This window comes from Vigna angularis, chromosome 7, assembly GCF_016808095.1.
Source record: "Vigna angularis cultivar LongXiaoDou No.4 chromosome 7, ASM1680809v1, whole genome shotgun sequence".
NCBI lineage: Eukaryota > Viridiplantae > Streptophyta > Magnoliopsida > Fabales > Fabaceae > Vigna > Vigna angularis.
The window spans coordinates 4,861,067-4,888,951 of record NC_068976.1 but is presented as its reverse complement, the minus strand read 5'-3'; the positions used below and the strand labels follow the sequence as shown (position 1 = coordinate 4,888,951).

At 35.1% G+C, this 27,885-nt stretch overlaps 1 protein-coding gene across 4 annotated transcripts; it reads right to left on the bottom strand.

Annotated features, from left to right (window-relative positions):
- Positions 1-186: 186 nt before the first annotated feature.
- LOC108337960 (uncharacterized) lies at positions 187-25,995 on the bottom strand. Of its 4 annotated transcripts, none has more exons than XM_052881059.1 (19): positions 25,909-25,995; positions 25,071-25,158; positions 24,757-24,984; positions 24,325-24,411; positions 24,109-24,198; positions 23,897-24,023; positions 18,568-18,668; positions 18,017-18,185; positions 17,739-17,860; positions 13,367-13,495; positions 13,175-13,273; positions 13,023-13,080; positions 12,867-12,942; positions 12,656-12,785; positions 9,285-9,442; positions 7,725-7,797; positions 4,009-4,203; positions 1,739-1,832; positions 187-1,357 (listed from the first exon to the last, which is right to left on the bottom strand). In XM_052881059.1, exons 2-19 carry the CDS (start codon positions 25,143-25,145, stop codon positions 474-476), a joined length of 2,895 nt encoding a protein of 964 aa, XP_052737019.1. In that variant the 5' UTR covers positions 25,146-25,158; positions 25,909-25,995; the 3' UTR covers positions 187-473. The 4 variants fall into 4 exon arrangements, with proteins under 4 accessions (XP_052737019.1, XP_052737022.1, XP_017430039.2 ...); XM_052881062.1 differs by having other exon boundaries at positions 25,942-25,988; XM_017574550.2 differs by lacking the exon at positions 25,909-25,995 and adding an exon at positions 25,675-25,902.
- Between the last annotated feature and the right edge of the window lie 1,890 nt (positions 25,996-27,885).

Sequence of the window (27,885 nt, the reverse complement as noted above, 5' to 3'; positions counted from 1 at the left end):
TATCTGATAAAATGGTTTACAAGGTATATTCAGACCGTGGTGTGTCCACACCTTCCACCATCCATCAACATGAAGAAATTGAATCACGTAGGAGAAATTAGGGTGAGGCTTTTGTGCCTCAACCAAGCGTCTAACAATTGCACATGTTCAGTTGGAATTGTGTGGTCGGTGAACACTTTAAACGGACATTGAATCATATTTGAAATTTTATTTTCATAATATACAACATATTTAATAAAATACAAATTCTTAAAGTAAAATTTAAAATTTAATTAAAAACAACAGCAGTTGTAACTGCATCTAAGTAATCTTATTAAAATTTTAGCTTTGCGAGTACACGTGAATGTGTCGCTACAAATGCCAATAAAGAGGACCAAAAAAATCACGGTACATATAATCATCAAAGCTTTAAGTAAACGAGAAAGTTATACGATAAATTGTGGTGAAAAAGGGTTAAAATGAACCTTTCACCATCAATTAATCATAGGCCTTCCCATTTGTAATTGCGCATCCTCTCCCCTTTGCTCAACAGCAAATCTCAAGAAATCATCCGGAACAGGAATATTTAACTCTGAACATACGAGTTGGACAATTTTTCCGGTGACACCTCCAAAGGACATTTTGTTCAGTGTCACAGCAATAGAGAACTTATTGGTGACATCACAAAAACCTGTGGACCCACCCATTCCCGAGTGACCAAAGGCAATGGATGATCCATCCTTAGAAGTAAACCTCTTGAATCCTAGGCCAAAACCTCCATTTGGCAAAGCTAAATTCTCGTAGTCTCCTGTACCCAAGAATTCATCAATAATCCTAGGATTCCGGTAGACTTTTCCAGCAACATGGGTTTTAAGATTATTACCAATTCTGCTACTACTTGTATCATCGCTACTGCTACTTTGTCTATTAATATTGCTGCCCTCATCAGCCTCTAAATCATCAGAACATGAAACTTTTTCATAACTTCTGTTAGTACTAACAGCAGGCACAGTTGCTTGCTTCCGTCCAATGCATTTTCGCTTTTTGGGGACTTTCTGGGAAGAATTTAATTTGGGGATATGAGGATGGCTTCCAAGCAATGGCTTAGAAGCAGAGGAATGAGGTGGTGGTAACTTGCCCCCATTAGCTAGGGCTGCATAATAACGTGCAAGTGCCCGGGCAGATAAATGTCCATTGCCTGCTGGTATGATTGCACGACGAGCATTCAGTGTATTGAAAACAACAGGTAAAGTGGTTGCCACTTGAGCAATTTGCTGTGGTTGGAAGGTGGAGGGAAGGTCAGAACGATTACTTAGTGCTGATAACTTGCTTAAATCATCAGTATCTACAGTCAGGGCAGCAAGACGTGATTCCACACCTAAAAATATAAGCATTGAACCATGGTTATACTTTACAAAGAAATCAAAAGAGAAATACTATTATACACATTCGGTAAGAAAAAAAAAATATTTTCACAAATAATAAAAACAAAGCCATTTTGTTTTTAAATTGATTCGTGATTTAAAAGATTTGTACATGACAACGAAAGTACAATCAATGAAAATAACATGTTGCTTCCACGTTATCTATACAATATTTAAAACCCAAATAAAACAAGGTGACATTTTGTAATTATTTCTAGAAATAAAAAAATGATAGAAAAATCTGGTACTAAACAGGTTCCAAATTTCGTTACCTCCATCTATGATGGGCTACACAAAATAAAATAAAATGACAAATAATACTCATCAAAAGTTACCTGGCGGAATCCCTACATATAGCTCCCCTTCGATATGGAGGGGGCGAATTATTGCTTCTTCAAGAATCTCCTGAAATTTCTTCCCAGATGCATGCTGTTTTAATCCAAACAAATTATTAGAACATGAGAGAAACCCAAATGATATGTAAATTTTACTAGCAACTGGTCAAGCAACTTTGTGAAAAAATAATAACTTAAACCAACTGCAACCATGCCAAAATAACTATTTTACATAAATAGGCAACCTCAAATAAGTGCTACAGTGAATGTCATCAACAAACAACTTAGAGAGACATGCCATACATAAGCATAAACACATAATCCTTACGCGTGAAAGTGGTTATTTTAAACAAATGGTGTAACTTTGCCTTGTACATACCAAAGTCGGTAAATCTTAAAAGACTTATGTGCATAGGTCGTGTTCGGAAGTATGAATTTTAGTCAAATAATTAGAAATTGAGTTTTGAAACACAATCCATTTGTTACGTAATTTATTTTTGTTTTTTGTTGAAGTTGTAATTCAAAACAGGACTTTTATTTTATTTCAAATCTGGTGAAAGGTATAAGCATTATTTTTTTATTGTATGGAAACTGTCCTCTATGCACGATTTCCTTTATTTTAGTTTTGAACACTATTGTTTTCATCGTTGGATAAGACTAATAAACTTTTGGTTGAATTGGGTCGTAAGGACAAGATGCATGAACTTAACAATTAAAGGCAACCGCAAATGAAAGTCACATGAATTTTGAGCCGAAAGAAATACAGTTAACACTTGTTATAGTTATGGTAACACCTAATAACCCTCCAAACACCATGATATGAAAACATACAACACTATTTGCGGCTTCTTTCAGTACAAGGTATGTGAGGCTTTTCATTGCACATATTTAATATTGATAAACTTCAAATTTTACCACTGTTCTCTCTCCATATACGTGTTGTGTTACTATTAACTAAAAAGGAGCATAAAAAACAAAAAGAAACGCCATACACATTATTTGTGTTGCTATTAATTAAAAAAGCAGAAAAAATAAAAAAAGAAAGTCCCCTATCAAAGCACGAATTTCATATATTTCCATTGAAATCGTTTTTTAAGCCACAATTTGTATTTTATTTTTAAACTGTACATGAGATTTATTAATACATCTTCGTCGCGAGCTTCTTTTTCATTGAAATCGTATTTTAAGCCACAACTTGTATTTTATTTTCGTAAACTGTACATGAGATTCATTATTTTATTTCATTGGAGTGTATGGAAGTCGTGCTTTGATAGACTCTATTTTTTCTGCGTTTTTAATTAATAGCAACATTTATGTGAAGTCCGTTTTCTGCTTTTTCGTTAATTGCAACACAAAATATGTATAGGACTTGAAGTTTATCTAATTTAAACATGTGCAATGAAAAATCTCATACCATAACCAAACCAGAGTGCACTATGCTGGTAATCATGGAGTTTGGAGGTTTATCATGAGTTACCATAACTATGACAAGTGACAACTCTTTTTCTTCGGTCTCAGACATTCAATTGTGAGTCAGTTCTTGTATGTTGTCCTTACAATCCAATTCAACCAACAAATCTCTAACAATCTTATTCTGCGAGAGTCTTACATAGAAAAAGATATTGTGCGCAAAACTAAAAGAACGGAAATAGTTTATTGAAACACAATTTCCATACAATAAAAAAATAAAGCCCATACCTTGAAAAGAAAAATAAAATAAAATAGAAATAGTATTTGAAACACGACTTCAATAAAAAAGATTTTCAAGAAAATTACGTAACAAAGAAATTTTGTTTTGAAATATGGTTTCTGATTATTTGACTCGAATTTATGCTTGGAAGCACGATTTCTTTGTTTCAAAATCGTGCTTTTGAATACGACTTACCCACATACATAAAATTTTTAAAATTTATCCATTTCTAAAACTCCGATGTGAAATTATACCATTTGTGTTAAAAAACAAATGTAAGTTCCTATGTACATACATACCCACCAACCAATCACCCAATAGCTTTTTCCACCATTACAAGCATGGCAAGAGTATTACAAAACATCACACTCTTACTGTATTTTTTAAAAACAAAGTTGTATTACTCTCTTTTTAATAAAATAAAATGATTTTTCATGTATAAAATCATCCTCTGCTTTTAACCTTAATTGCTCAGACAGTGGAGTGAAGCATAAAACTGGAGAATATGTTTTGAACAGGAATAAGAATTATATATGAATTAAAAATTGCAATTGACAAGGGCAAGGGCAAGCATTCATACCTCAATGATTCCACCACACAACCAGCCAAATGATAAATAATGATAAAACTGCTCCTTGCCTGGTTCAGTCTCAGGTACTGACTGACTAATGCAATTTAAACATCCATCCCAATCAAGCATCAGAAGAGGGTTTTCTTGAGTTATGTCTCCCATCGCGTTATGCAAACCAGATGTATGGTTAAGCACATGATGAACCTGAAATAGAATATTAAAACTGATGAGCCAGTAAAAGGCATTGCGTCAAGCCTTAGAAAGTATTTCGGAAAGAATAAAAAGAGTAACTGAAAGAAGTTAGATTAGAGGAGCAGTAAAGGGTGTGGATGACAGTTATTTTACCAGCTAATATTTTATTCGGCGGTAGCTGTGATGGCAGAGAAAAAAATAAACAAACTGAAAGTGTGCACTGTTTCTGAAAATTTACTCCTATGGGCAGTGGTCCCGGGGGAAGGCACATAATTTGAAGTCTTTTACTTTAGGCTCTTGATATAAGTTGAAAGGATTAGTGATAAATTAGGTTATGGGAGATTGTACCCCCGATACCAGAAAAAAAGTATCCGACAAGGTCCAGTCAAACTTGCCCTTCTTTAAAAAGGTCCGTGAGGGGTTTCGCTATTCTCCTATAATTCCTTATAAACCTCCTATAGTAGCCAGTGAGGCCTAGGAAGCCCTTTAAAGCATTTATTGATCTAGGAATAGGCCATTACGGAATGCATCGATTTTTTCCTGGTCCATGGCTACCCCTGTCCTAAATGACATGGCCCAAGTATCTAATTTGTCTTTGCCCAAACTCACACTTCTTCCTGTTGGCAAAGAATTAATGTTGCCATAGTGTGTGCATCACTTGTTGGAGGTGTTCTCGGTGCTCCTCCCATGACTTACTATATATAAGTATGTCATAAAAAAAAACAATACACACTTCCTTAGGTACTGCCTCAGAACTGTGTTCATAATGCATTGAAAGGTGGCAAGTGCATTTGCTAGGCCGAAAGGCATAACCAAAAACTCATAGTATCCTTGGTGAGTGCGAAATGTTGTTTTGTGGATGTCTTCTTCCTTCATCCTTATTTGAGGGTATCCTGCCTGTAGATCCACCTTTGAGAAAAGACTGGCCCCTTGCATTTCATCCAACAATTCTTCAATCACCGAAATAGGAAACTTGTTTGGGATGGTGGCCTTGTTCAAAGCTATGTAGTCTATGTAAAACCTCCAACTGCCCTCTTTTTTCTTCACCAAGATCACTGGGCTAGAGAAAGGGTTGATGTTGGGTCTGATTATACCTGTACCTAGCATCTCAGCTACCTGCTTTTCTATTTCTGATATCAAGAGGTAAGAATATCTATAGGGCCTCACGTTGATAGGGTCCACTCCGGATTTAATAGGGATCCTATGATCCTGGTCTCTCCTGGGTGGTAGCTCTACTGGTTCCCTGAAAATCTCCTCATACTTCCCTAAAATCTTCTCCCGTCTTGGTGTTAATTGATCCACCCTTCCCTCTTTTTCTTCCAACTTTGTTTTTTCCAGACTCCAAACTAAAGTCACCGCCTCAATTTTTGTTTCCTTTAATAAAGCCTCTGAAGTCACCATTTTCCTGGCCAAAGTAGGATCCCCTCTAATCATCACCTCCCTTTCCCCATGAGAAAAACTCATAGTCAATTTTCTCCAGTGGATCTTGACTTCCCCTAATGAGGCCAACCATGATACCCCCAATATCAGATCTACTCCTCCAAGTTCAAATAGATAAAATTTATCCTTCACCTCTACTCCTTCCAAGGTCACCAAAATGTCGAGGCAACATCCACTGATAGGATATAAGGTGACAGGATATAATGGGTACAGAGGGAAACAATTTAGGAATTAATTGTTAGTTGGTTAATGGGTGCAGGAGAGAAGGAAACAATTTAGGAATTAATTGTTAGTTGGTTGGTTGGTTGGGGGGCCTTTATAAGAAGGCAGGGAGGTCTTGTGTGGGAGAGAGCTATTTTTTTGTACAATTGAGTTTGACTGGAGTTTAGTCTAGTGGAGGGAGGTTAGGCTTCCTTGAGTGTAAAACCTTTACATTGAATTCTTTCATTCATTCAATAACACTAGTATTATCCAGTGATATTTTGTGTGTTCTAGAGAAAACGAGTGGGTTGATCGACTTCTTGACAAAGAAATCTATCAAGTTTGGTACTGCTGGATCCCTTGGAGAGGAGAACGTGATGGAAGGAAGAATCAATACTTTGAAAGGAAGAGTCAATATTGTGGAGAGGTGGGCTAGCAAACAGACAAGGGTGCTAGCAGAATGGAGAAGAAATATCCAAGAAGAAATACTCAAAAAGAAGGGAGAAATCTCTTGACAGACCAAGAAGGGGAGGGAAAGAGGAATTTATGCAAGACAACAAGAAAGGAAAGAAGGAAGTAAAGAAGGGTAGGGATGTTGTGAAATCTCCCCTGTAGATTGATTTTCCCTTGTGACCACACCGTTGTCAAGTCTAGGATCTACTGTAACCTCCTCGACATCCCCGGCTATCTCCATAGTCCTTAGTAATTCTCTAGGGTTGTGGGATCTGATTTGGCTCCTGATATTCCCCTGCAGCCCTGCAAAGAAGTACCCCAACAGCTGCTCCGCTGTCAACTCAGTGGCTTGTGCCACTAGGTTCTCAAATTCTTGAATATAATCTTCCACAGACCCATTCTGCCTTATCGCAGCCATTTTTTCAAACATTGTGCACCTATCTTTACCACCAAACCTCCAAACTAATGCCTCTTTCAGCTCCTCCCAATAAGGGTTCTTGGTTTTCCTTTTCCAGAATTGGAACCAGTGGTTGGCCCCTCCCTCCATGCTGATGAAGGCCAGTCTTTGTCTTTCCTTTGCTGAAACATTTTGGATATCAAAAAACTTCTCTGCTCTAGACAACCATCCCACCGGATCCACCCCTTCAAATGTAGGCAAATCCACTCTCTTCATCCAGCTTTTTTGTGTTTCTCCCCTTTCTTCTTCAAGTTCCTCATCAATCTCATCCTTCTTTCCCCATTTCTCCCCATTCACAGACCCTTGGCTGTCCTCCGAACTTCTGTCAGATTTCTTGGAGTTTTTCATTAGAACTCCCATCATTTCTTTGAGTTCTTGCTGCCCATCTCTTAACTCCTCAATAGCCCTTCCCTGTTTGCTAACCAACCTTTCAATTGTGCTGTTTCTTCCCTCCATCACTAGCCCCTTTTCTGATATTTGGCAGGTCTGACCACTGTTAAGTTTCATAAGAGCAAGAAACCTTGAACACTATTCTGGTTTAACTCCAGAAAACGAAACACAACAAAGAACATTGTTTCTTTATTTTAGAAAAACACAACAATGTACAACACTTTCAAGGAAGCCTGTCTTCCTCCCTCATAGGATGTGCAGATCCTGTCCCAACTACAAACAATGCAAAATGTGTCCCAGACACTCATTCCCCCTTATATAGCTAACTCCTAACAACCTCCTACGTAACTGCCTAACCAAACCCCCCCCCCTTTTTCCTGACTTAAACCCTTAAGACACTATCACTTTCTCATTAGAAAATTAGATAATACTTTTTTTACAGCATCTCTTTCACATCAACATTCCTTTCTCATTAGAAAACTAGATAATAATTTTTCTACAGCATCCCTCTCCCTTCAGCATTACTCTCTGATTATTATCATTAAAAATAATAGCCACAAAACTTTAGTATGGAGAAAATTCAATATCAGACCTTAATGAGATCCTTCCCATTTGATCCAAATCCTGGCCATATATTTGCTACATTGTCTTCAAGGTTTAGTTGTCTGCAAGATAATAATCAAGCAGACACTTATTTCAGGTTAAAAGCACAGAGAGAACATGACGTTACAAATTCAAATAGAGCATGAAATATGATTTTAAACTTTCAATAACAATTTACAAACAGGAATCTTAATTAAATCAAAGAAAGCATTCCTGACTAACAAAACTGGTACTAACATACGAACTTTGATAGTATTTAAAACTGAGTAATTACTTACAACAACTAGATTCCATGGGTAATCTTTCTTAAATAATTAAAGCATAGAAAAAGACAGTCAAAAAATATGGATAAATTTATATTTTACTCTAGGAAAGAGAGAAACGTTGAGTTGAAACTGTGTGCTTTTTAGACAACAATGGTGCTTTTAATTATATTGATAGAAAGGAATCAATAAAAAAAATAGAGGAGATTTGGTATCCTCTAATAAAAAAGTATATGATACCGGAATAAATAAAAACACTCCTAATATTCCTTATTTCTACAATTATAAGATTTATCTTAAGTGTAATCATACAAATATCAATCCAACAGATGATTAAAGTCTTGATTAATGCATAAATTGTGTCAGTCACAAGTCAAAGCTTAGTGAAGCGATCATTGTAATCATCAGCATAAAGGCTGAATTAATTATGGAAGCACATGCTCATATGTGTGTGTGAATCAATAAATGCTGATGAATGTAAAAAGTGAGTTTACTGTTCCAAGCCCTTTTTTATATGACTTCAATGTCATAGGTATTTACTTTCTTTTTTTCTTCCTGCTGTACGTGCAATATAATTTATGTTGTGTATCTTAAATTTCAAAATAGCAGTCATCCTGCTATGTTCTAGAGGAATTTTGTGGTCAACCGCTATGCACAACAATTTGGGATTAACTACTATGGTTACATGAAATGTAAGTTATAAAGCAAATGTCAGTGGAGTAGTCAGTGGTCATTATTTTATAGCAGTATTTTTTAGGAGTACAATCAAAGTGTTCACCTATTTTACCAAACATTATTATAAATATAGTTGTTGAATATTAAAGTGTTAAGTTACATAACTTAACAAACAAATAAATTAAACATCCAAACTATTCAAACATTATTGAACATCATTCTAGTATTTAAAAAAATCAAATTGTCAACCTACACAATTAGTAGTGAATAATTATAATAAAAAGTTGTGAAAAAATGATAAAAATTTAATAAAGGGTTGTTGTTGGTGGGTTGCAAACCAACACACCTTCAACTCGGCTTGAACCTGTTTAACATGTTGATTGAGTTAGGTCCAATTTCACCCATATTTAAAAAATGTACACTTTTTCCAACTCAACCAGGTTCGAATCTATGGTATGTCGGGTTGGCTTACGAGTTGAAACACATTTTGATATCTCTACCTATAGTCCCTTTTCTATGTGAGATTAAAACTTTATATTCTAACAAACAAGAAATTATAGCAACAAAAGAGGTGTACACAAACTATATGGTCTTAGAATTTTACAACATACCCATTGTCAACCATCCAATGTACCATTCCTGCTGTGATACCCTTTGTAACAGAGAATACTGGAAAAAGGCTATCAGGCTTAACTGGACGCGGATCATATTTACCAAGTACTCCTGCAGCAGTGTCAATAATGACCTCTTCATCTTTGTATGCACATACCTTTAAGAGATTATTCAGAATTTATTAAAACAATTGAAAAATACATAACCTATTTGTTTGACTCTTGATATCATATGCAACAACACCAACAATAAGAGTCAAGAATGTGAACCCTCAATTATGTTTAAAACAAAAATGGAACATTTAGCTCAACAACAGTAGTAGACCGAGACACTAAAACAAGGGAATGTAAAGATTCTCTTAACCATGGACTCTCATCAATATATAATATGTATACAAAAGATTTGAGGCCGGAAAGAATATTTGAGTGAATAAAAACAGAATTTAAAACGATGATTGAGTGAGATTACTTGAATGAAAAGCTCTCAACCAAGGGAAAGTATAGTCAGGATTATTACAAAGGAATAGATAAGAATGCAATTTACCAAAGAAAATAATTATCGTAATTACATTTCTTAAGCAGCATGTATGCTTTTGGAAAGTAGAAGTACTATTATTATTGTTAGGTTTCTTGGTGACAAGAAACCTTGTTGGTTCTGGTTTGGTCCAGAAAAACAACATAAACTCAGACTTAAAACTGGAAACAGCTTTTTATTACTTCAAAAACAAACAGGATGTTGGAATACAGCCAAGGGACAACGCTTCCCTTCTCACAGGATGTTACAGACCCTCTCTATGCTTCTCAATTACAAAACAACGTCCCCTTTACAAGACACCCCTCCCTCCTATCTATAGTCTTCTCCCTAGGAAAACTATAACAACGCCAAACCTCCTAACAACCTATGTTCTGTTTTTTAACTCCCTTTCTCCTAACATAGAAACTCGTAGTCCTATCAATTATCATGTGGTCCCAACTCCCGACACCATAAAGGCTCAGATACAGTCTAAATTCAGTGCATTACAAATATGGCTTATTTTTGTTTTAATCCCTTATTTAAAAGTTAAAAAATAATGTGTTCGCTCTTGATGTGATAGTGAGGGACTAAAACAGATTTTGTAAAATACATACTAGTCTGAATATAGATATTTCTCGCAATATATACATCTAAAAAAGAGAAAGCCCAGAATATATAAAATTTCTTTCAATATGGCAACTATCCTAAAAGCTTAACTTATTAGATGAAAGCCCAATATTGGTTGATGTATGAAACATGCCCCCTCATATACGAATCCTTTGGGCTTGAAGGATGGAAAATGTCCAAGCCCACTCTAAATGCTGAAATTCAAGTTTCTTTAGAAGAACGGGAACTACAAGAATCGAAATCCTAATCAGACGATCATAGAGACTCTAATTCATTATCAAGGATAAACTATCCCAAAAGCTTGAGTTACTGATAAGAAGCCCAATAATTGCACTTTATTTTCATCCGCTAGAGTTTAACTTTTGAAGTCGTCCAACTGTAAATTTGTTATATAGTTGGATCATATTCAGTAATATAATTATATATGATCTCATATCTTATCCCTTTGTTCATTGCTCCACATGAAGAGCTCCTTTGCATTCTTCTGTAAGTTCAATAAAAACATACTTTCAATTTTCTCAGTTTCTGTCTCTACAATTCTAACATAAATCTATAATTATTGATTATAAATTTCAATAATTATTGCTTTCAATAAAATTCAGTACACTCCAGTCTCTGATCTTGTGCAGATAAACTGTCAGCTGTGTGGACGCCACAAAAGAGTTCCTTTCATATAAGCTGATGATAATAAATACATGATATGAGATGTTTATAAAATATGTTCTAATAATTCTGACTCTAATTATTAGATATTGGTATTATTATAAATATCCCAATGCAAGCTTTATATATCTCAATTCAATAAAAAATATGTAATTTAAATATTTATTATATAGGATTAGCTCCTTATTTCTTTTATTTTAACATTCCTAGTCGTATATTGTTAGGTTCCTGAGTAGGAATCCTAATTAACCACGATCACATTAGGTAGAAAAGATAATGAAAGAATGAACTTCTCTTATTAATGGTAATAGAATTCTCTAAACAAGGATAGTTGGGAGCATAACCTCCCTCACACGACTGTAGCTGCCTGTTAACAAACTCAATAATCAAAAGCATAACCCTAATACTAGAATCTAGCTCTATTTATGTTAAATATTTCACTAGAATATAGTTCTATTTACTATAATTATCTTATACTGAATATTTCCCTAGAATATAGCTCTATTTACTATAATTATCTTATACTGAATATTTCCCTATAATATAGCTCTATTTACTATAATTATCTTATACTGAATATTTCCCTAGAATATAGCTCTATTTATTATAATTATCTTATACTGAATATTTTCCTAAAATATAGTTCTATTTACTATAATTATTTTCCGCCTATCCTAACTGTTACAATAGTTAAGATAGTAACTCTTCAATCGGTCAGCTCCAGTTCTTCACCTCTTTCCACCTAGGATAGTAATTATTTCCCGCCTATCCTAAGTACTTGGTGAATATGTCAGTCAATTGTTTATTAGAGTTGATAAATCTAGTGATGACATCTCTAAACTAGAGTTTTCTCTTATGAAATGACAATCCACCTAAATATTTTTTGTCCTCTCATAAGAGACAGGATTAGAGACAATGTGTAAGCCTGATTCTTACATACAAGGTCCATTTGGGAACTTTCTTCAAATTTAAGATTTTTGAGGAGTTGATTCAGCCATGTGAACTCACAAGTTACTAATGTCATTACCCTCCCTGAATTCTACTTCTACACTTGTTACTTCCGCAACATTTTGTCTTACTTTTCCACAATTACCTCTAGTAGAAACATAGTACCCTAAAGTGGAGCTCCTTATTTCTATGATTATAACAACCTATGATTAGGGAATTTTTCTCTGTCATAAATAAATTAAGAAATTATCTTTAGAAAATATTGGGGTAACTTACATGATCTTAGGTTTTTTTCTTCTTTTATATTTTTATTTATTTAATTATTTATTTAGGATCTTTATAGTTTTAGGAATATTTCATTAGAATATGACTTATAGGTATATCATATGATGTATATAGTAGAAAAATATTCTATAATTATTGTAGTTATGGTCAGCAGACTATTAAAATGAACTCTATTGTGTGGTTCATACACAGTTTTCAGCATCTCTAAAATATAATATGCTCTGCTTCAGATAGTCTCCCTCTGTTTTTCTTTTAAATTGTACTTGCCAGCTGTTACCACTAGAATCAATAAAGAAATTATTTCTACAAATCAATTAAGAATAACAACGTGCACCTGGATTCCAAGTATTTTATCATTGTTTCCCAACTCAATTAAAAGCTGCCTCAGTTTGGATTCTACTTCAGAATGAACTGGTGAATCAAAAATCCATCTGTCATTTACTGATGGTCCTCTACTGATGTATCTGACAAGTGTGCCAAAGTTCAGCCGCAAATGAAATAAGCATGTAATAAATACCAATCAGAAAATATTTCAAAAGACTCACCCACTCAAAACTGACTCCGCAAATGGCCTCATAATGTCCATATATATTATTCGTACATTCATGGAGGATGAAAGACCTACAACCACATCAGGTGAGTAAAATAAGACGTGGGGAGAAAATAAGTATTACCAAGGTATCCAGTGGAAAACAGCAGACCTCTTAGAAGATTAAGAACCCTTCCAAATATTACAATATCACCAGGAAATGCATCAACCTGTCAAAATATTTTTATAAAGAATTTATATTGTACCTAAAATACGATTAGTAAAATAATTTCGGAACAATTGGAAAATGCAATCTGAACTCACAGGATTAAAGCGTTTCATTTCCTTTTTGTCAAGCTTCATTTTTTCCTGTATAACCTTCATATTTTTGTCCCTTTGTTCAGCCAGAGATTTCATTGTTTTCTTAGTAACGGAAAAATACACTATAATTAGGGAGAAGCTAAGTCTCTGAAAACTGAACAAACCAAACTATACTTGAGGTAAAGGAACACTTACATGGTATTCATTTGCGGGTGTTGTCGAACGAAAGAATACAGTTGTTACTTCCATTGCCTGCTCTGGCATGTCCAGCCGCAACTTAAGCCCCATTTCTGCAAAAGCAGACAGAAGGGCCACATGGTCCCCCTTTAACAAAAGGGCTTGCATACTCAGTCATTGTTTTGAAAGATCATCTTGAGCAATTAAGGGAAACTTGTACATATACTAACAATTCAATAAAAACTATAATACATAAAATGAAAAAAAAAAATGTTACTAAAGTAAAGATGAACTTGACATATTAAAAGCTTTAGTTCCTGAATATTAAAAACAGATGATTGTGAGCCTTTTGCCATGAGTGCACTAGTACAAAACCACCCATACCCAATCAAATAGCTTGCTTTTCTACGTACCTAGGTGATGTTAGGAAAATGGCCTTTGTGCCTCTAACAATTCCTTAGAAGCCAAAGTGTTGCAGGGAAAACATTGCCATGTAAAAGCATCAATTTTTTTCTTAACTTATCATTGGAAAAATGTAGAAAATGTACGTCATGAAGATCAAAGTGCAGCCAATTTATGAAACAGTGACCTTAACACCATGTCAAATAGATGAACCAAAATTATGCAGCGAGTATTGTCAAAACTGTGATTGTTGCGGATACATTCTAGGAAGTTTTACTCTATATCGTTACAGTATCTCACTATTAATTCCAGGACGTATATGTAGAAGACTTCCCATAATCACAGGAATTTGTCCCCTAGAATAAGGTTTCCCTATTTCTTTAAATTGTCAGGCTCCTCTATATATAAATCTGACGTATCTCATCAAATAAAATATGACATATTATTCCTAAACTTGAGAATTACAACTAATTATAGCATATGAAAACCAAATAAGTTTATCTGAAAACATTAACACTTAATACAATACAATTAAACTAGTTAAAAAATAAGACTGATTTATTATTCTCAATCATAAAAAATACATTTCAATACTCTCTATTTGAAATAATCTAATTCTCCTAAAAAGGGAAATAGGAAAACTAGGAAAGTAAAATAAAATAAAAGATTATATATCTATTTCTTCTAATTAGGAAGATTCTAAAGATATTATCTCAAATTATAACAAAACTAAACCACAAAAATCTTCGCTGTTGAAATTAGTGAAAAACTAGGTTTAGGGGTTAATCTCTTTTGTGTAGAAAACACACATAGGGTAATATATTTATAATGAAGAGAATGTGGGCTAAACCCAACTACAAATGAATATGTAAAAATAACAATTAACATAGGGACATGTCACTTTCAATGTGTTTGGTCCTCTCATGAAAGTCCACTTCTTAAAGCCATGTGTTAAAGTTTATCATAGCGAGATTTGTTATTTGTTAGGTCTATTGTTTCACCCGCAATCGGACCGCTATCAGACTACCCATTAAATGTATAGTGTTAGGTTCCTGGGTTTGGAACCTAACAAGAACACAACCAAAAGATGGAGACAGAAAGAAAGAATGGGTTTTCTGTATTATTCACAATAAAAGAGACCTCTGTACAAAACTGAGTTGGGAGCATAACCTCCCTCGCTGAGGGCATAACCCCTCTCTACAAGCTAAAATGCCTGACTTTACACAAAGTATATTCCATAATCCCTACAGAGTTACTAGAGCTCTATTTATAGCAGTTCTGACCCGCTTCCCCTTTTACAACCGACACCCCCACATCCCTAACTCCTAAACCCATCTAATCTATCATCCTATATCCTAACATTACACCCCGCTTCAGAACAACCTTGTCCTCAAGGTTGGAAACGTGAGATTTGATCTCCTTGCTCTGCTTCATCATCGTGTACTCATATTATTGGAACCCTTTGGCAACTGCCCTCCAATTCAGGTCTGGAGGTTTGGGTGGTGGCAATTCCTCCTCCAATAACTTCCATTTTTCTTAGATTTTATTAGCTTCCAGCATTCTGGTCACCTCATTTCCAGAATTATAAGCCGTGAGGAATTGTTCTTCGATGTCTTTCAAAGCTTCAAAAAGTTCTCTCCCATCTGCAGGTGCCTCACGAACGGCAAGGCCCTTCTTTTGTTTGCTGGTCCACCTCTTCACAAAATCCATCCTTCTCTCCTGGGCATTGATTCTTCCATCCACCTTTCACTCCTCATCCTTCATTCTAATGGTAAGCCCGTTCGGCCAATTACTGAGATATTGTTTGGACTGTAAGACCGTTCGGCCTTTAAATGTAATTGTAAGACCGTTCGGCCAATGACTAGGAGACCGTTTTGAGTGTAATACCGTTCGGCCTTTTACTGTAGCTATAAGACCGTTCGGTTCCTCCCATCCTCTTCCGTTTGGGTCTGGCAGTCCTCTCCCGTGCGGATCCGGCAGTCCTCTCACGTTCGCTTCCCGACGTCCTCTCCCGTTCGGTTCCGGTGGTCCTTTCACATTCGGATCCAACAGGCCTCTGCCGTGCGGTTCTCTTCTCCATATCTTTATGTCGTTCGGCTCCTTCCCCCTGCATTCAACCGTTCGTTCTTTGATAACCAATACTGTTTGGTTCCCTGGCTGACCGTGCATATTCCAGACTGACCCCACACTCTTGGTGGCTCTCGATCGGCCTGGGTGATTGGCCTCAGACCACTCGGCAACTCCCGATCGGCATGGGTTATAGCGATCGGCCTCCGACCATGTCACCTCACCACTCGTTCGTCCCCAAGACGAGTGGTCTTCTATGGCCTCGGACCGCTCGACCAATGACTGGTAGACCGTTTTGACTGTACGATCGTTTACGTTCGATGCTGGGACGTATTCCGTGGTTCCCGACTGCTTACTGGCCGCCACCCTTTCAAACATGGTACCCCCGTTTCGTTCTCCAAATCGGATCACCAGCGCTCTCTTCAACCCTTCCCAAGAATTGTTCTTGGTTTTTCCCTCCAAAAATGAAACCAAGACGCGGCATACCCTCCATACTGATGAAAGCCAACTGTAATTTCTCGTCTTCGGCCACCTTCTGCTGCTCAAAGAACTTCTCCGCTCTGCTTATCCAAATCAATGGGTCGCCCCCTTCAAAACCCAGTAATTCTACCCGTTTCCTCCAAATGGAAGGCCCTTCTTGATTCCCTTCCCCCCTTCCTCCTCTATTTCCCTCGGTTCCTCCGCCGTTGTCATTCACCGATGACTCACTGGCCCCTTGGCGATGGCCGTTTGGATCGCGATTGCGATCCCCCAGTATCTTCAGGATCGCCTGGATATCTTGCCTCATCGCTTCGCAATTTTGTCTCAAAACTCCCATTTCATGTCGCAAGACCACTGTGTCAGCCTTCGTCTCCGCTACTGCGATTTCCACCGCCTCCAACTGACCCTCCACCGCCACTACTCTTCCTTCCATCTCGCGCGTACGTCACTCCTCCAATTGGAATCCGACAGTTTCTTGATTACTTCTTGATCCTTCACCCTCACTCTGATCCTGCAGCGTCTCGATACGGTAGTTTCTTGAAACAGCAGCTTCTCGAAACGACAGCTTCTCGATACGGCAGCTTCTCGAACTGGCACACCCCACTTCGAATTCGACAGTTCTCCCTTGATGATCCGGCGGTTCTCCCTTGATGATCTGGCAGTTCTCCCTTGATGATCTGGCAGTTCTCCCTTGATGATCTGGCAGGTCGAACCAATTTGTTAGGTTCCTGGGTTTGGAACCTAACAAGAACACAATCAAAAGATGGAGACAGAAAGAAAGAATGGGTTTTCTGTATTATTCACAGTAAAAGAGACCTCTGTACAAGACTGAGTTGGGAGCATAACCTCCCTGGCTGAGGGCATAACCCCTTTCTACAAGCTAAAACGCCTGACTTTACACAAAGTATATTCCATAATCCCTACAGAGTTACTAGAGCTCTATTTATAGCAATTCTGACCCGCTTCCCCTTTTACAACCGACACCCCCACACCCCTAACTCCTAAACCCATCTAATCTATCATCCTATATCCTAACATATAGTCTTACGCTCAAGATGCATATGTCTCGAGTGAGGGGGATGTGTTAGAGATCTCACATCGACTAGAGATAAGACGACTTTATAGTATATAAGTAAATGCAAACCTCACTTTACAAACCAATTTTGTAAGACTAAGTTAGGTTTCAAGCCCACTTTTTAACATTCACTAAGATACATTCATCTAAACGTTGGCCTGATTTACTACACTCCTCTCTAAAACCAAAGATTGGATCGGCTAGCAGCTCTCAAGTCACTTTACAATAAAAAATGAGGTGAGATGGGAAAGAGGTAGCTAGGATCCAAGCCAGCCCACCTTCACCAGAAATGAAAATTATAACCACTAGATATATATGATATTATTAATATCTATAAACATGAACAACATTAAAGCATGAACCAACCTCAGTAGAGGCCAAAAACATCTTTGCAAGCGCTTGCTTAATGGTGCTTGATAGTCTCTTTGTAAGCCCAAAGTCAAGTAAAATGGGACGATGAGGAGATTCTTTGCTCACAAGAAAATTTCCTGTAGTAGAACCAAACTTTCCCAATCAAATGGAATAATTACAAGTTTACAGAATGTTCTCATAAAGTTTCAACAAAAAACTGAAAATGCCATACATGTGTACAGCATTTGCACCAGCACACAAAGCATAAACATAGAGGGAGAGAGACAAAGTACCTGGATGTGGATCACCATTGAAAAACCCATCTACATATATTTGGTGGGCATAGGCACGAGTAATCTCCTCGACAATCTTTTGTTTATTTACTCCAAAAGCTTCTAGTGATTCCAGATCATTCAACCGAATGCCATCCATGTATTCCAAAACAAGGACTTTTTCTGTAGACTATCATTAGAAGCAACCAGATTTTAAAAATAGGAAAACTTAAGGAAAGAAAAATAAAAGATAAAAGTATAAGAATAAACTTGAGGCACATTTCATTTTGAACCCTCGCAAACTAAAGGTACCAACACTTATCCACCCACTAGAAGTTCGCACTAGCCATGATATAGTAACATATTAATAAGCTAATCAACTTAAAATTAAGTAAAAGAAACAAAAAAATACTTCAGAAAGGTACCTTGTAGTGAAATATGTCAAATTCAGAGTACATCTATTCTCAAATAGAAATATGCAATGTCTAATCAGGTCACATGATAATGAATGGAAAAGTGTCTCTATGATGCCTAATTTCTAACATCTTTTCATAGAAAGAAATTGAATATACCTGAATTACATCTGGGATCAAAACATCCACTCTATTGGCACTCATATTTCCATCATATTGGTTTCTGCAGCCAAGATTTGTAGCCACCGTTCTAGTGTTTTCTAGAGAAACAAATGTGCTAGTAAGAAACACACCTTAAGTGATGCGATGGAAATGAAAACTGCTTGCTGAGATGAGTAAACAAGGGAATACAAAAGTCACAATGCAAGACTAAACACCACCATTGAAGCTACAATTAAGGTAGACCAAAAAGAAGACACAACTAAGGTGGACTATGAGTGCCCACAATTAAGGCAGCATTATAATAACCTCACACCTAAGGCTATAATTGAATAATGAGAGGGAAAAAGAAATATATTATTAATTTCAATCAACCTCATTACATTTTGAGCTCCTCTATTTGTAATTGTTAAAACTCCAAGGAAGAGAGAAATATTGGGCTAAAACTGTGTATTTCTGAAACAGCATGGGTACTTTATTTATATTCAGAAAAAGGAATCAATACAATAAATAGAGAAGATTTGTTATCCTCTACGTCCCTATTTTTATAATTATTACTATATTCTTGATTATATAAGATTAGCTCCTTATATATTATAATAGTAACAATCACATTAAACAAAGGAAATTAAATCCATTGGAATGAATACAAAGATTCTAAGGATATTTTGTTCTAATTAATATCGATAAATTAAGATATTTGTATATATTAGGTAAGAAAATAATCAGAAAGAGTGGAATGTGCGATATAGAAAGAAATTTAAAAATAAATAGTACATCATGTTAGTAGTTTTGCGAGAGACTTTCTGAGAAAGTATATTTATAGTTCACCCCTCTGGGGATGTTGATTGTGTAAACAGGGAATACCCTATGTGAAAGGAAGTGTCTCCATTGTATGCGGATGTTGGTGTACAGTACTCCCAATTGCTGAAATAATTCTGCACAAGATATTCAGTATACATTTCTGATTGTGTTCCTTCTTTCTTGACAAGGCCCATAACAGTTGTTAAATAATCCCTACCTGCAAGGCTCCCCCTTAAGTTGTTAAATAAAGATCAATCATTCCCTACTTCATACAAGATCTTGGAATCTTCCTAAAGAAGTCCCTTGGTGAAGATATATGCTAATTGGAGTCTTGTAAGGACTAGGTTGTAACCACCAAACCTCTGTCAAGTTTATCTTCGATGAAGTGTCTATCAATTCAGTATGTTTGGACATTTTATGTTGTACTAGATTAAGAGAAATGGTCATTGTTGACTTGTTAAAACACACCATTGCATAGGGATGTCAACCTTTATTTAATGTCATCTAGTATGATCTTTATCCACACCTTGAGTTAGGATTTAAAATTCGGCTTTTGGACTTGAATGAGTATCTTGTTTTTAGCTTCCCGAATCAGACTTTTATCAAAAAGAACAAATAGTACCCAAAGGTAGATTTGCTTTTAGAAACAAAAATCTGCAACATCAGTATATATCTTCATAGTCAAAGTTTCTTCTTTCTTGAAGGATAGCCCCTTTCATAGGCTTTCAAGTACTAAATTTTGTCACTTGCTTGCATATGCCTTTCTTTCAGATCATGAATAAACTGACTAACTGTACTAACTACAAAAGCATTGCTTGGTCTTGTGTGTAATACATAAGTTTTCTTACCAATCTCTGATATTGGGTCTTTTCTGCAAGAAAGGTCTCTTCATTCCCAATTTTCTACTGGTACAAATTTTTTTGGAGATAAAAATCCCCTTTTTTGAATAAACAACTTTTATTTCAAGGAAATACCTAAGCTTTCTCAACTATTCCATTTCAAATTTGGTTGCCAATTTTTCTTTGATGTTGATTTCTTATTTTTATAATTTTCACAATAATCATGTCATCCACATACACCAAGAGTAGAGTAAATTTATTTGTAATAGTGTTATAACTTAAGGAAAACATTGATTTGGAAAATCATTCAAACCATGTCCTTGAAAAGTGTTGAAGATCATATAAGGCCTTCTTTAGGGGGCATAACTTATCACTATTATCGGTATCAAAAAATATTGAAGATCCCAAAAATCCTTTGTGAAATTATAATGAAAAACATAATGGGTTATGACGGAAGAATTAGGGTCAAAAGAAATGGAGGCTACCAATAGCGAATGGCAGAGTGATAATGAATGGCAGAGCGGTAATGAATGGCAGAGTGGTAATGAATGGCAGTGCGATGAGTGGCAGCAACTCAGTTCAAGTGGCAATGGGACTGAAGAAGAAGGAGAAGGATAGGTAGCGTATTAGGGTATAGGTATTAGCTTAAAATATAATGTTTTATTCAGCCGATTATTTAACAATGTTATCATTTGGGCTTTTAACCCTACAAAAGACACTAAAGAGGGAAAAAATCTCTTATGCCCTACTTAATAGGGTTTTCTTCTTTTGCATTGTTGCCTCTACAAAATATGGTTTTCCTCTCAACCTTTTCTACCATCTTCGTTCCAAGCTAGCTAACCATGATGAAAAAAAGCCGCCACCATGGGCTGTCATGACAAACGCACATCGCCACCACCAAGGGCTACCATGACAAACCCACATTGCCACCACCATGTTGTGGGGGCAAACTACAAAACCGCCATCGTTTCCACCATGGCACATCCATAAGCAATTCTCAATAACACTATAACTAATTCTTCCACTATTAGCTTCTACAGCAAAAACAACTCAAATTGTATTCATCTTGGCTATAAGAGATAACTTCTCGTATTCCATTTCATAAGTTTGACTATATCCCTTAATCAAGCGTTTTACCTGTAAAACATTCACCTTATGCTTCATTATAAATATTCATTTGCATCCTACAATCTTTTTGTCTTAGTCTGTCAATATTCATTTACAGCAAAAACAACTCAAATTGTATTCATCTTGGCTATAAGATATAACTTCTCCTCGTATTCCATTTCATAAGTTTGACTATATCCCTTAATCAAGTGTTTTACCTGTAAAACATTCACCTTATGCTTCATTATAAATATTCATTTGCATCCTACAATCTTTTTGTCTTAGTATGTCAATAGTCTGTCATGTTGAGTTTCTTTCTATTGCATTCATCTCCTCTTTCATGGCTTGAGTCCAATGTTCACTTTTAATGGCTTCTTGGACTACTAAGGTAGAAATTTTGTGGCATCAATAGCAACAATAATGCTTTGATTCTACTAGAGAGATTGTTAATGCAGACATTTTGAGAAATAGAATATTTAACACAGTCTTTTTCTCTCTTTTGAATGCAATAGGTAAATTCCCAGTAAGTTTACTTCTTCACTATTATCTCTAAGGTTCCTCACCTCCGAGTCAAAAGCCTTTCTTGCTCTAGAGTCAAAACAAGTTGATTTCCTTGACATTTTTCAGTAAAAAATTTCTTCTTCTTTCTTAGTATCAATTGCTTCTATCCCAATTATGGTGGTTATACCACTAGGATCTTAGCATCCTCCCAGAATAGATATGGTAATAACATGAAGGAGTTGAAAGGACCATTGATGAGACTTGATAAGACATAGCATGTATAGATTTGCCACGAGTTCTAGCATGTTTTGAGGAGTTGAAAGCACCATTGATGAGCCTGTTTAGCTTTGAAGAGTGAAAACATAGCAAGTTTGGAACTTCAATATAGGGAAGAAAAGTTGTGAATAGATAGTCGAGTTTGGAAGAATGTAAACCACTTGCCTCAAAGTTGTTGCCCCTTTCAATGTAATCCTTCGACTAGTGGATTTAGATATAAAACCCGCAATGATGTCATATATGAAGAAATGGATTGTGCAAAGAGAAGATGAAACTTAACTTAATAATATTAAGGTAAAATTTCTAAACCTTTTCTCTTTTAAAATTTAATTATTTATTTTTTGTAATTATTTCTATCATAGAATCAGTGGTACTTGCATAGTTAAGAACCTATTTGGAAAACAATTTATGAGAGGTGGGATAATTAGCTTCAAAGGTTACATGCGGCTACATATTACCTTAACCCGAACTTTTACAATGAACCTAATTTCAGAAATCATGACCCTAAGTTAAAAGAAAGGTTGTATATATACATGAGAGGATTGGTTGAGAACGTTGCAGAAAGGAAAATAACTAATTTGCAACTTAATGACTTTCATTATACTAGAGAACCTTTTTCTACAGAAAATGCAAAAAGATTGTAGGAAATGTTTGGGGATGGAACTCCATAATTGAATAGATTTGCTATTCGAGTTTTGAGTTTGACATGCAGTTCCTCTGGTCGTGAATGTAATTGGAGCTCATTTGAAATGGTAATTTAAGTTTGCCAAGTTATTATTGGTTTTTAATTTTCTTTATTTGGTTTATATAGTTTTTAAAAGTTCATATGTATTTATAGGTTCATACAAAAAGAAGAAACAGTTTGCATCAGAAAAAGATCAATGACTTTATTTATGTCAAGGATAACTTAGAGCTTAAAAATAAACAAATTAGAAAAATTGTTGTTCTCCTATTTTATGATAATGAGTCGGATGATAAATATATAAATAAAGATGGGGATAATGTTGAGATTGAGCAAGTTCAAGGCGAAAGTATGGTGAAAATGTTGCCATAATTGAACAAAGTTCAATTAGTCAAATTCTAGAAGCATTTGATCTTGTCAATACAGTTTTTTTTGGCAATATTGATGTAGCACACTTATTATCTAAGGTAGAGCTAGACGGTGATGAAGATGATGATGATCTTCGAGATGATATCATTAAAGGATAAGATATTTTTCCACTTTTAGTTATTTAAATTTTATGGTGGCCTTACAAATTGCTTTTTCATGATTGTATGAACTCATGTATTGAGAATAGTTTGAACTTATATAATAGTCATGTTTGTTAAACTTAGTTATTTTAGAATTATGGAACTATTGATTAAATAAGGTGTTTAAATTTTGAATTAGTATGGTCTATATTCTCTTTTTGATATTGATGACTCTTACAAGTCTATGAGTTGGGTCTACGAGTAATGTCTACAAGACCTCCCTAGTCTATAGAATCTCAAGTCTGACAATCAAGCATATCTCTAATCCCTGTGGAACTAAATACCACCTTTAAGATTGAATTAAGAAATTTCCTAAACTAACCATAACTAAGTCGGGTAGGAAATACCACAATAAAGGTGGTTTTCAAAATATAATACTTTGTCATAAGCCATCAATGACTATAAATCATAAATTTCTAAACATATTGTTCAAATAATACCTTTAAGAAAGTTTGTGCTAAACCCGTAGACAAAATAGACCAAAGATATTCTCAAGCATAAATTTAGATCTACCGCATCAAATTCAAACTAAAGAAAAGATCTGAAAATACCGGCTTCATGATTGAAGTCAAGTTCCTTAGGAGCTTCTTTGCACCATTCATCAATCATAGGGTTAAAGTTATATTGTGGTTCAGCCCATGCAATCCAATCAACAATTGACTTTGCATTTTTTAAGTCCTGAAAAGAAAAATGTATGCATAAAAATCTTTTGAAAGGCTCCATTGACCTATTTATCTATATATCCAAAGAATAAGAAACAAACCTCCAGTATAACTGTCTTGATACCATCATGTTGAACTTTAACTACCACTTCCTGTCCATTGAGCAGAGTTGCTCTGTGCACTTGTGCTATCTGCATAAATGTGTCAAAGAGATACAATTCACCCAGCTAAATTAAAGAAAACAGTGAACTTACAAATATTTTTTATCTGTTGTATAATCATCCTCTAGTAGCAAAAAAATATCCTTAAAATCTTACTGATGCTGTTGCCAAAGGTTCGTTCACAAAATCAGCAAATAACTCATCCATTGATTTCCCCAACTCTTTCTGTATGGTGCCATAGACCTTGCATGTATAAACTAAATTCAGAAGTCTAGAAGCAGTAGTGACTCAAGAAATAAACAGAAATTCTCAAGTAGATTAGCAAATGAGGCCCTTATTCTTGTTCAAAGATTGTCAACACCAAACTAACAGTTTTATTTTCAACAGCAAAGTGATAATTTCACAGCCAACAAAAGTACAAAAAATTTAATTCTTATAGTATGCACTTAACGAACAAAGTCATCTCCAATGCTCAAAATTTGCAGGAATTTTTATTAAAATCACACAATGTATATGTTTTCCTAAATGTATTTTTTCCTCCATAGCACAAACTAAAACAATTTTTAAATAAAATATTTGATGAAAAACCTCTTCCAAGGGTCTAGGAGGAAGAGAGTCTTGTAACTGCTTCAAAAGACGTATATAAGCAGCAGGAAGCACATCTGCGCGAGTTGACATATATTGCCCAAGTTTAACCCATAAGCCCTCCATCTCTATTATCAAATTTAGAACACGCTTAGCATTACGCTCGTGAGCCTTCTCCCACAATGCAGCTTGTCTAGATTTGCTAGTCCATTTGTCACGTTGTTGTACACCCTATGAAGATCAATTGAAGAGAATAAAAGCTCAATAGACTTACTTATTTCAAAGACAAAAAAGCTGACGTAAGCAACAAAATTCACCTTATAATCTAGGTATATTACTATAGCCATAGTAAATACCCTAATCCGTCTTCTGTAAATATCTCCCCACCCCATTCTCTTAGGCAAGCTACAACACATAATCAAGCAAATCAAGAACCCATAGAGTCAAACAAAAGAAAACAGAGTAAAATACAGAAAGAGCATGTAGAGCAGTGCGATACTAGTAATTAGTAAACATATAGAACAAAACAACTTTGATATTATTTAACATCTCAATAAAGTAGCCCTTAGCTCAAATTTATTGAAATTAGTATTTGGAATGTTTAATATAATCTTTTCAGCTACTGTCACTGTTATGCATGGACTTGTTCCCAGAAAATTTTCAAAAGTACCATCGCAATTTAACTTGTCGACAAAAATATCTCTCCTTCAAAAGAGGATCATTTCTTAAACCCAAAGTAAACTTTTGATCCCAAAATTTTGGTTCATTTCTTAAACCCAAAATGAAGTGTTCATTCCGAAATTTAACAACCCCTTCCAAAGATGATTAAATAACTATATATAGTTGTAGATAACAATAATAAAAATAATAACGATAATAATAATAATTTCATTAAAGGCATAATCGACATGTCACTCTTACATATTCAATAAACCGTTTACCTGCATCAACGATGATAAAAAAATTATGGAACATATCGAAATTCAAGCGAAATTGTGAACATCCATCACCGTTAGATGATGAATTAAAAAAGAGATAATTCAATTGATGAGTGAGAGCTAAAACGCATCGAAAGAGAACGGAAACAGAGTAGATGAAGGGTTGAGATGCCGTTTTGGAGAAAACGGGGAGAGGAGCGGTAGTGAGGTTATTTACCTCGAAGGAAGAAAGGAAGAAGAGAGCACTAACCAACTGCTTTGAAGAGAAACTGTGTTTTTGTGTTCTGTGTGATGTGAGTTAATGAGGTAGAAGTTTTGGAAAATAAATAAATATCTATTTAAATAAGCCTTATTTTTCACCAATCTTTTGCATGTTTGAAAAGTACGAAGATTAGAATATTTGTTAAAAAATTCCTGAATTTTGAAAACATTTATTTAAAAAATAATAATTAATTATTATTCTTTTATAAACGGTGTAGGAAAATTCTATTTTCTAATAATGTAAGAAAGTGGAAAATTCATTTCACATAGTCTCACTTTAACCTCTAGTTTTCTATTTAAAATGTATTCCTAATAATAATATCAAAAGAGGTATGCATTTAGACATATATAGGAGAAGCATTTCTAATTAGAAATATGATTCTTGAAAATCTATCATGATAACCCGAAATAAACGTTTCTTAAATCTCTTAAATTGAGCTAAAACATTCAAAATGTATATTTATATTATTTTAATTTGAAAATGTTTATTTTAAATATTTTATATAATTACAAATTATAAATTATTTACACGACAGTCTACGTGATATTGTATTTCTAGTATGCCTTCATATCATTTTAATTTTCTTTTTTTAAAATATTTATTTTGATAATTATAAATAAGTAAATCAAATCTGTTTAAAATACATGTATACGGATTGAGTAGGTTGTATTCTGATTATGTCAAGGAATAAGGATGTCTACATTGTAAATATTAATCTTGAGTTTAAAACAACCAAATCGAATTTAATTGAAATTATAGAAACTGAAAATACGGTTAAAAAGAAATGTTTTTGGTAATGGTTAAAAATAATATTTAAAATGAAGGAGATGAGAGGCAAGTAAGAGAAACAACGGGTATGTCAATGTCGTATGAAGGAGATTGGAATTTTCGTATCCGTTTGCTTGCCAACCAGGAAAAGTGTACGAGGCTTCCTCACCAAACTGTGGAAAAGCCAACGCCTTTTCCCTTTTCCCTTTTCCATCCTTTAGCCCGCGCAATTGGACTACACCGCGCGTTTGCCTAAGCGCCAGACACGTGTCACTTTGTAGACCATTCTTATTCTTTGTACTAAGCGCACCATTAAACAAATTTAGATTAACCACAAACTAATTAATTATTATTCTTTTTAAGTACCAGTCGATATTCAAATTCCAATTAATAAGCAATTGTTATCTAAATTTGTAGGAGGTTCAGAGTTATGTATTGAGATAGACACAACTTATAAAAGTTAAAAATTATATTACTATGTGTCTTTTTTAAAATTATAGAAAAACATTACAAGGTGAATTTGAAGAGTATTAATATATATATATATATATATATATATATATATATATATATATATATATATATATTAGTATTAGCATTATTATCATATGGTGCGTTCATTTTTAGAAACAAAGAAAAATATATTTTTTTGTCATACAAAAACATCATCATTTAGTAAGTTATTTAAAAAGAGAAGGGATAATGTTTCGGTATGTAGGGACTAAGTTGTCCAATGCCTCCACGTGCTTCTCTTCGTCTTCCAAACGTCCGGTTCTCGCTTCTCAATTTCCTTCTCAGTGCGCGGGTGGAAGACCTACGAAAGATTCTCCGATGCCAAAGTCAGTTTGAGAGCAATGGCTTTCTCTATCGAACAGTAATAAATGCACAGTAAATGCCACCTATCTACCACTCACCTTGGATCTGTATTTATAGTTTTCGCTATGGGCTTGGGACTAGTGAAAAGTTAATCACGGCCCAAATTCAGCCCAATAGCTTTTAACCGCAACTTACCTTAAACCTGGTTAATTGGCGGCATGGTCGGCCGATCCCCCAAAGTTTGGCCTTTCGGCCGGTCCTTATAGGCGGCATGGTTAGCAGGCGGTATGACCGGCCGACCTTATAGTTGTTGTTTATCCGGATGACAAGCGAAAGGGTAGCGTGGTT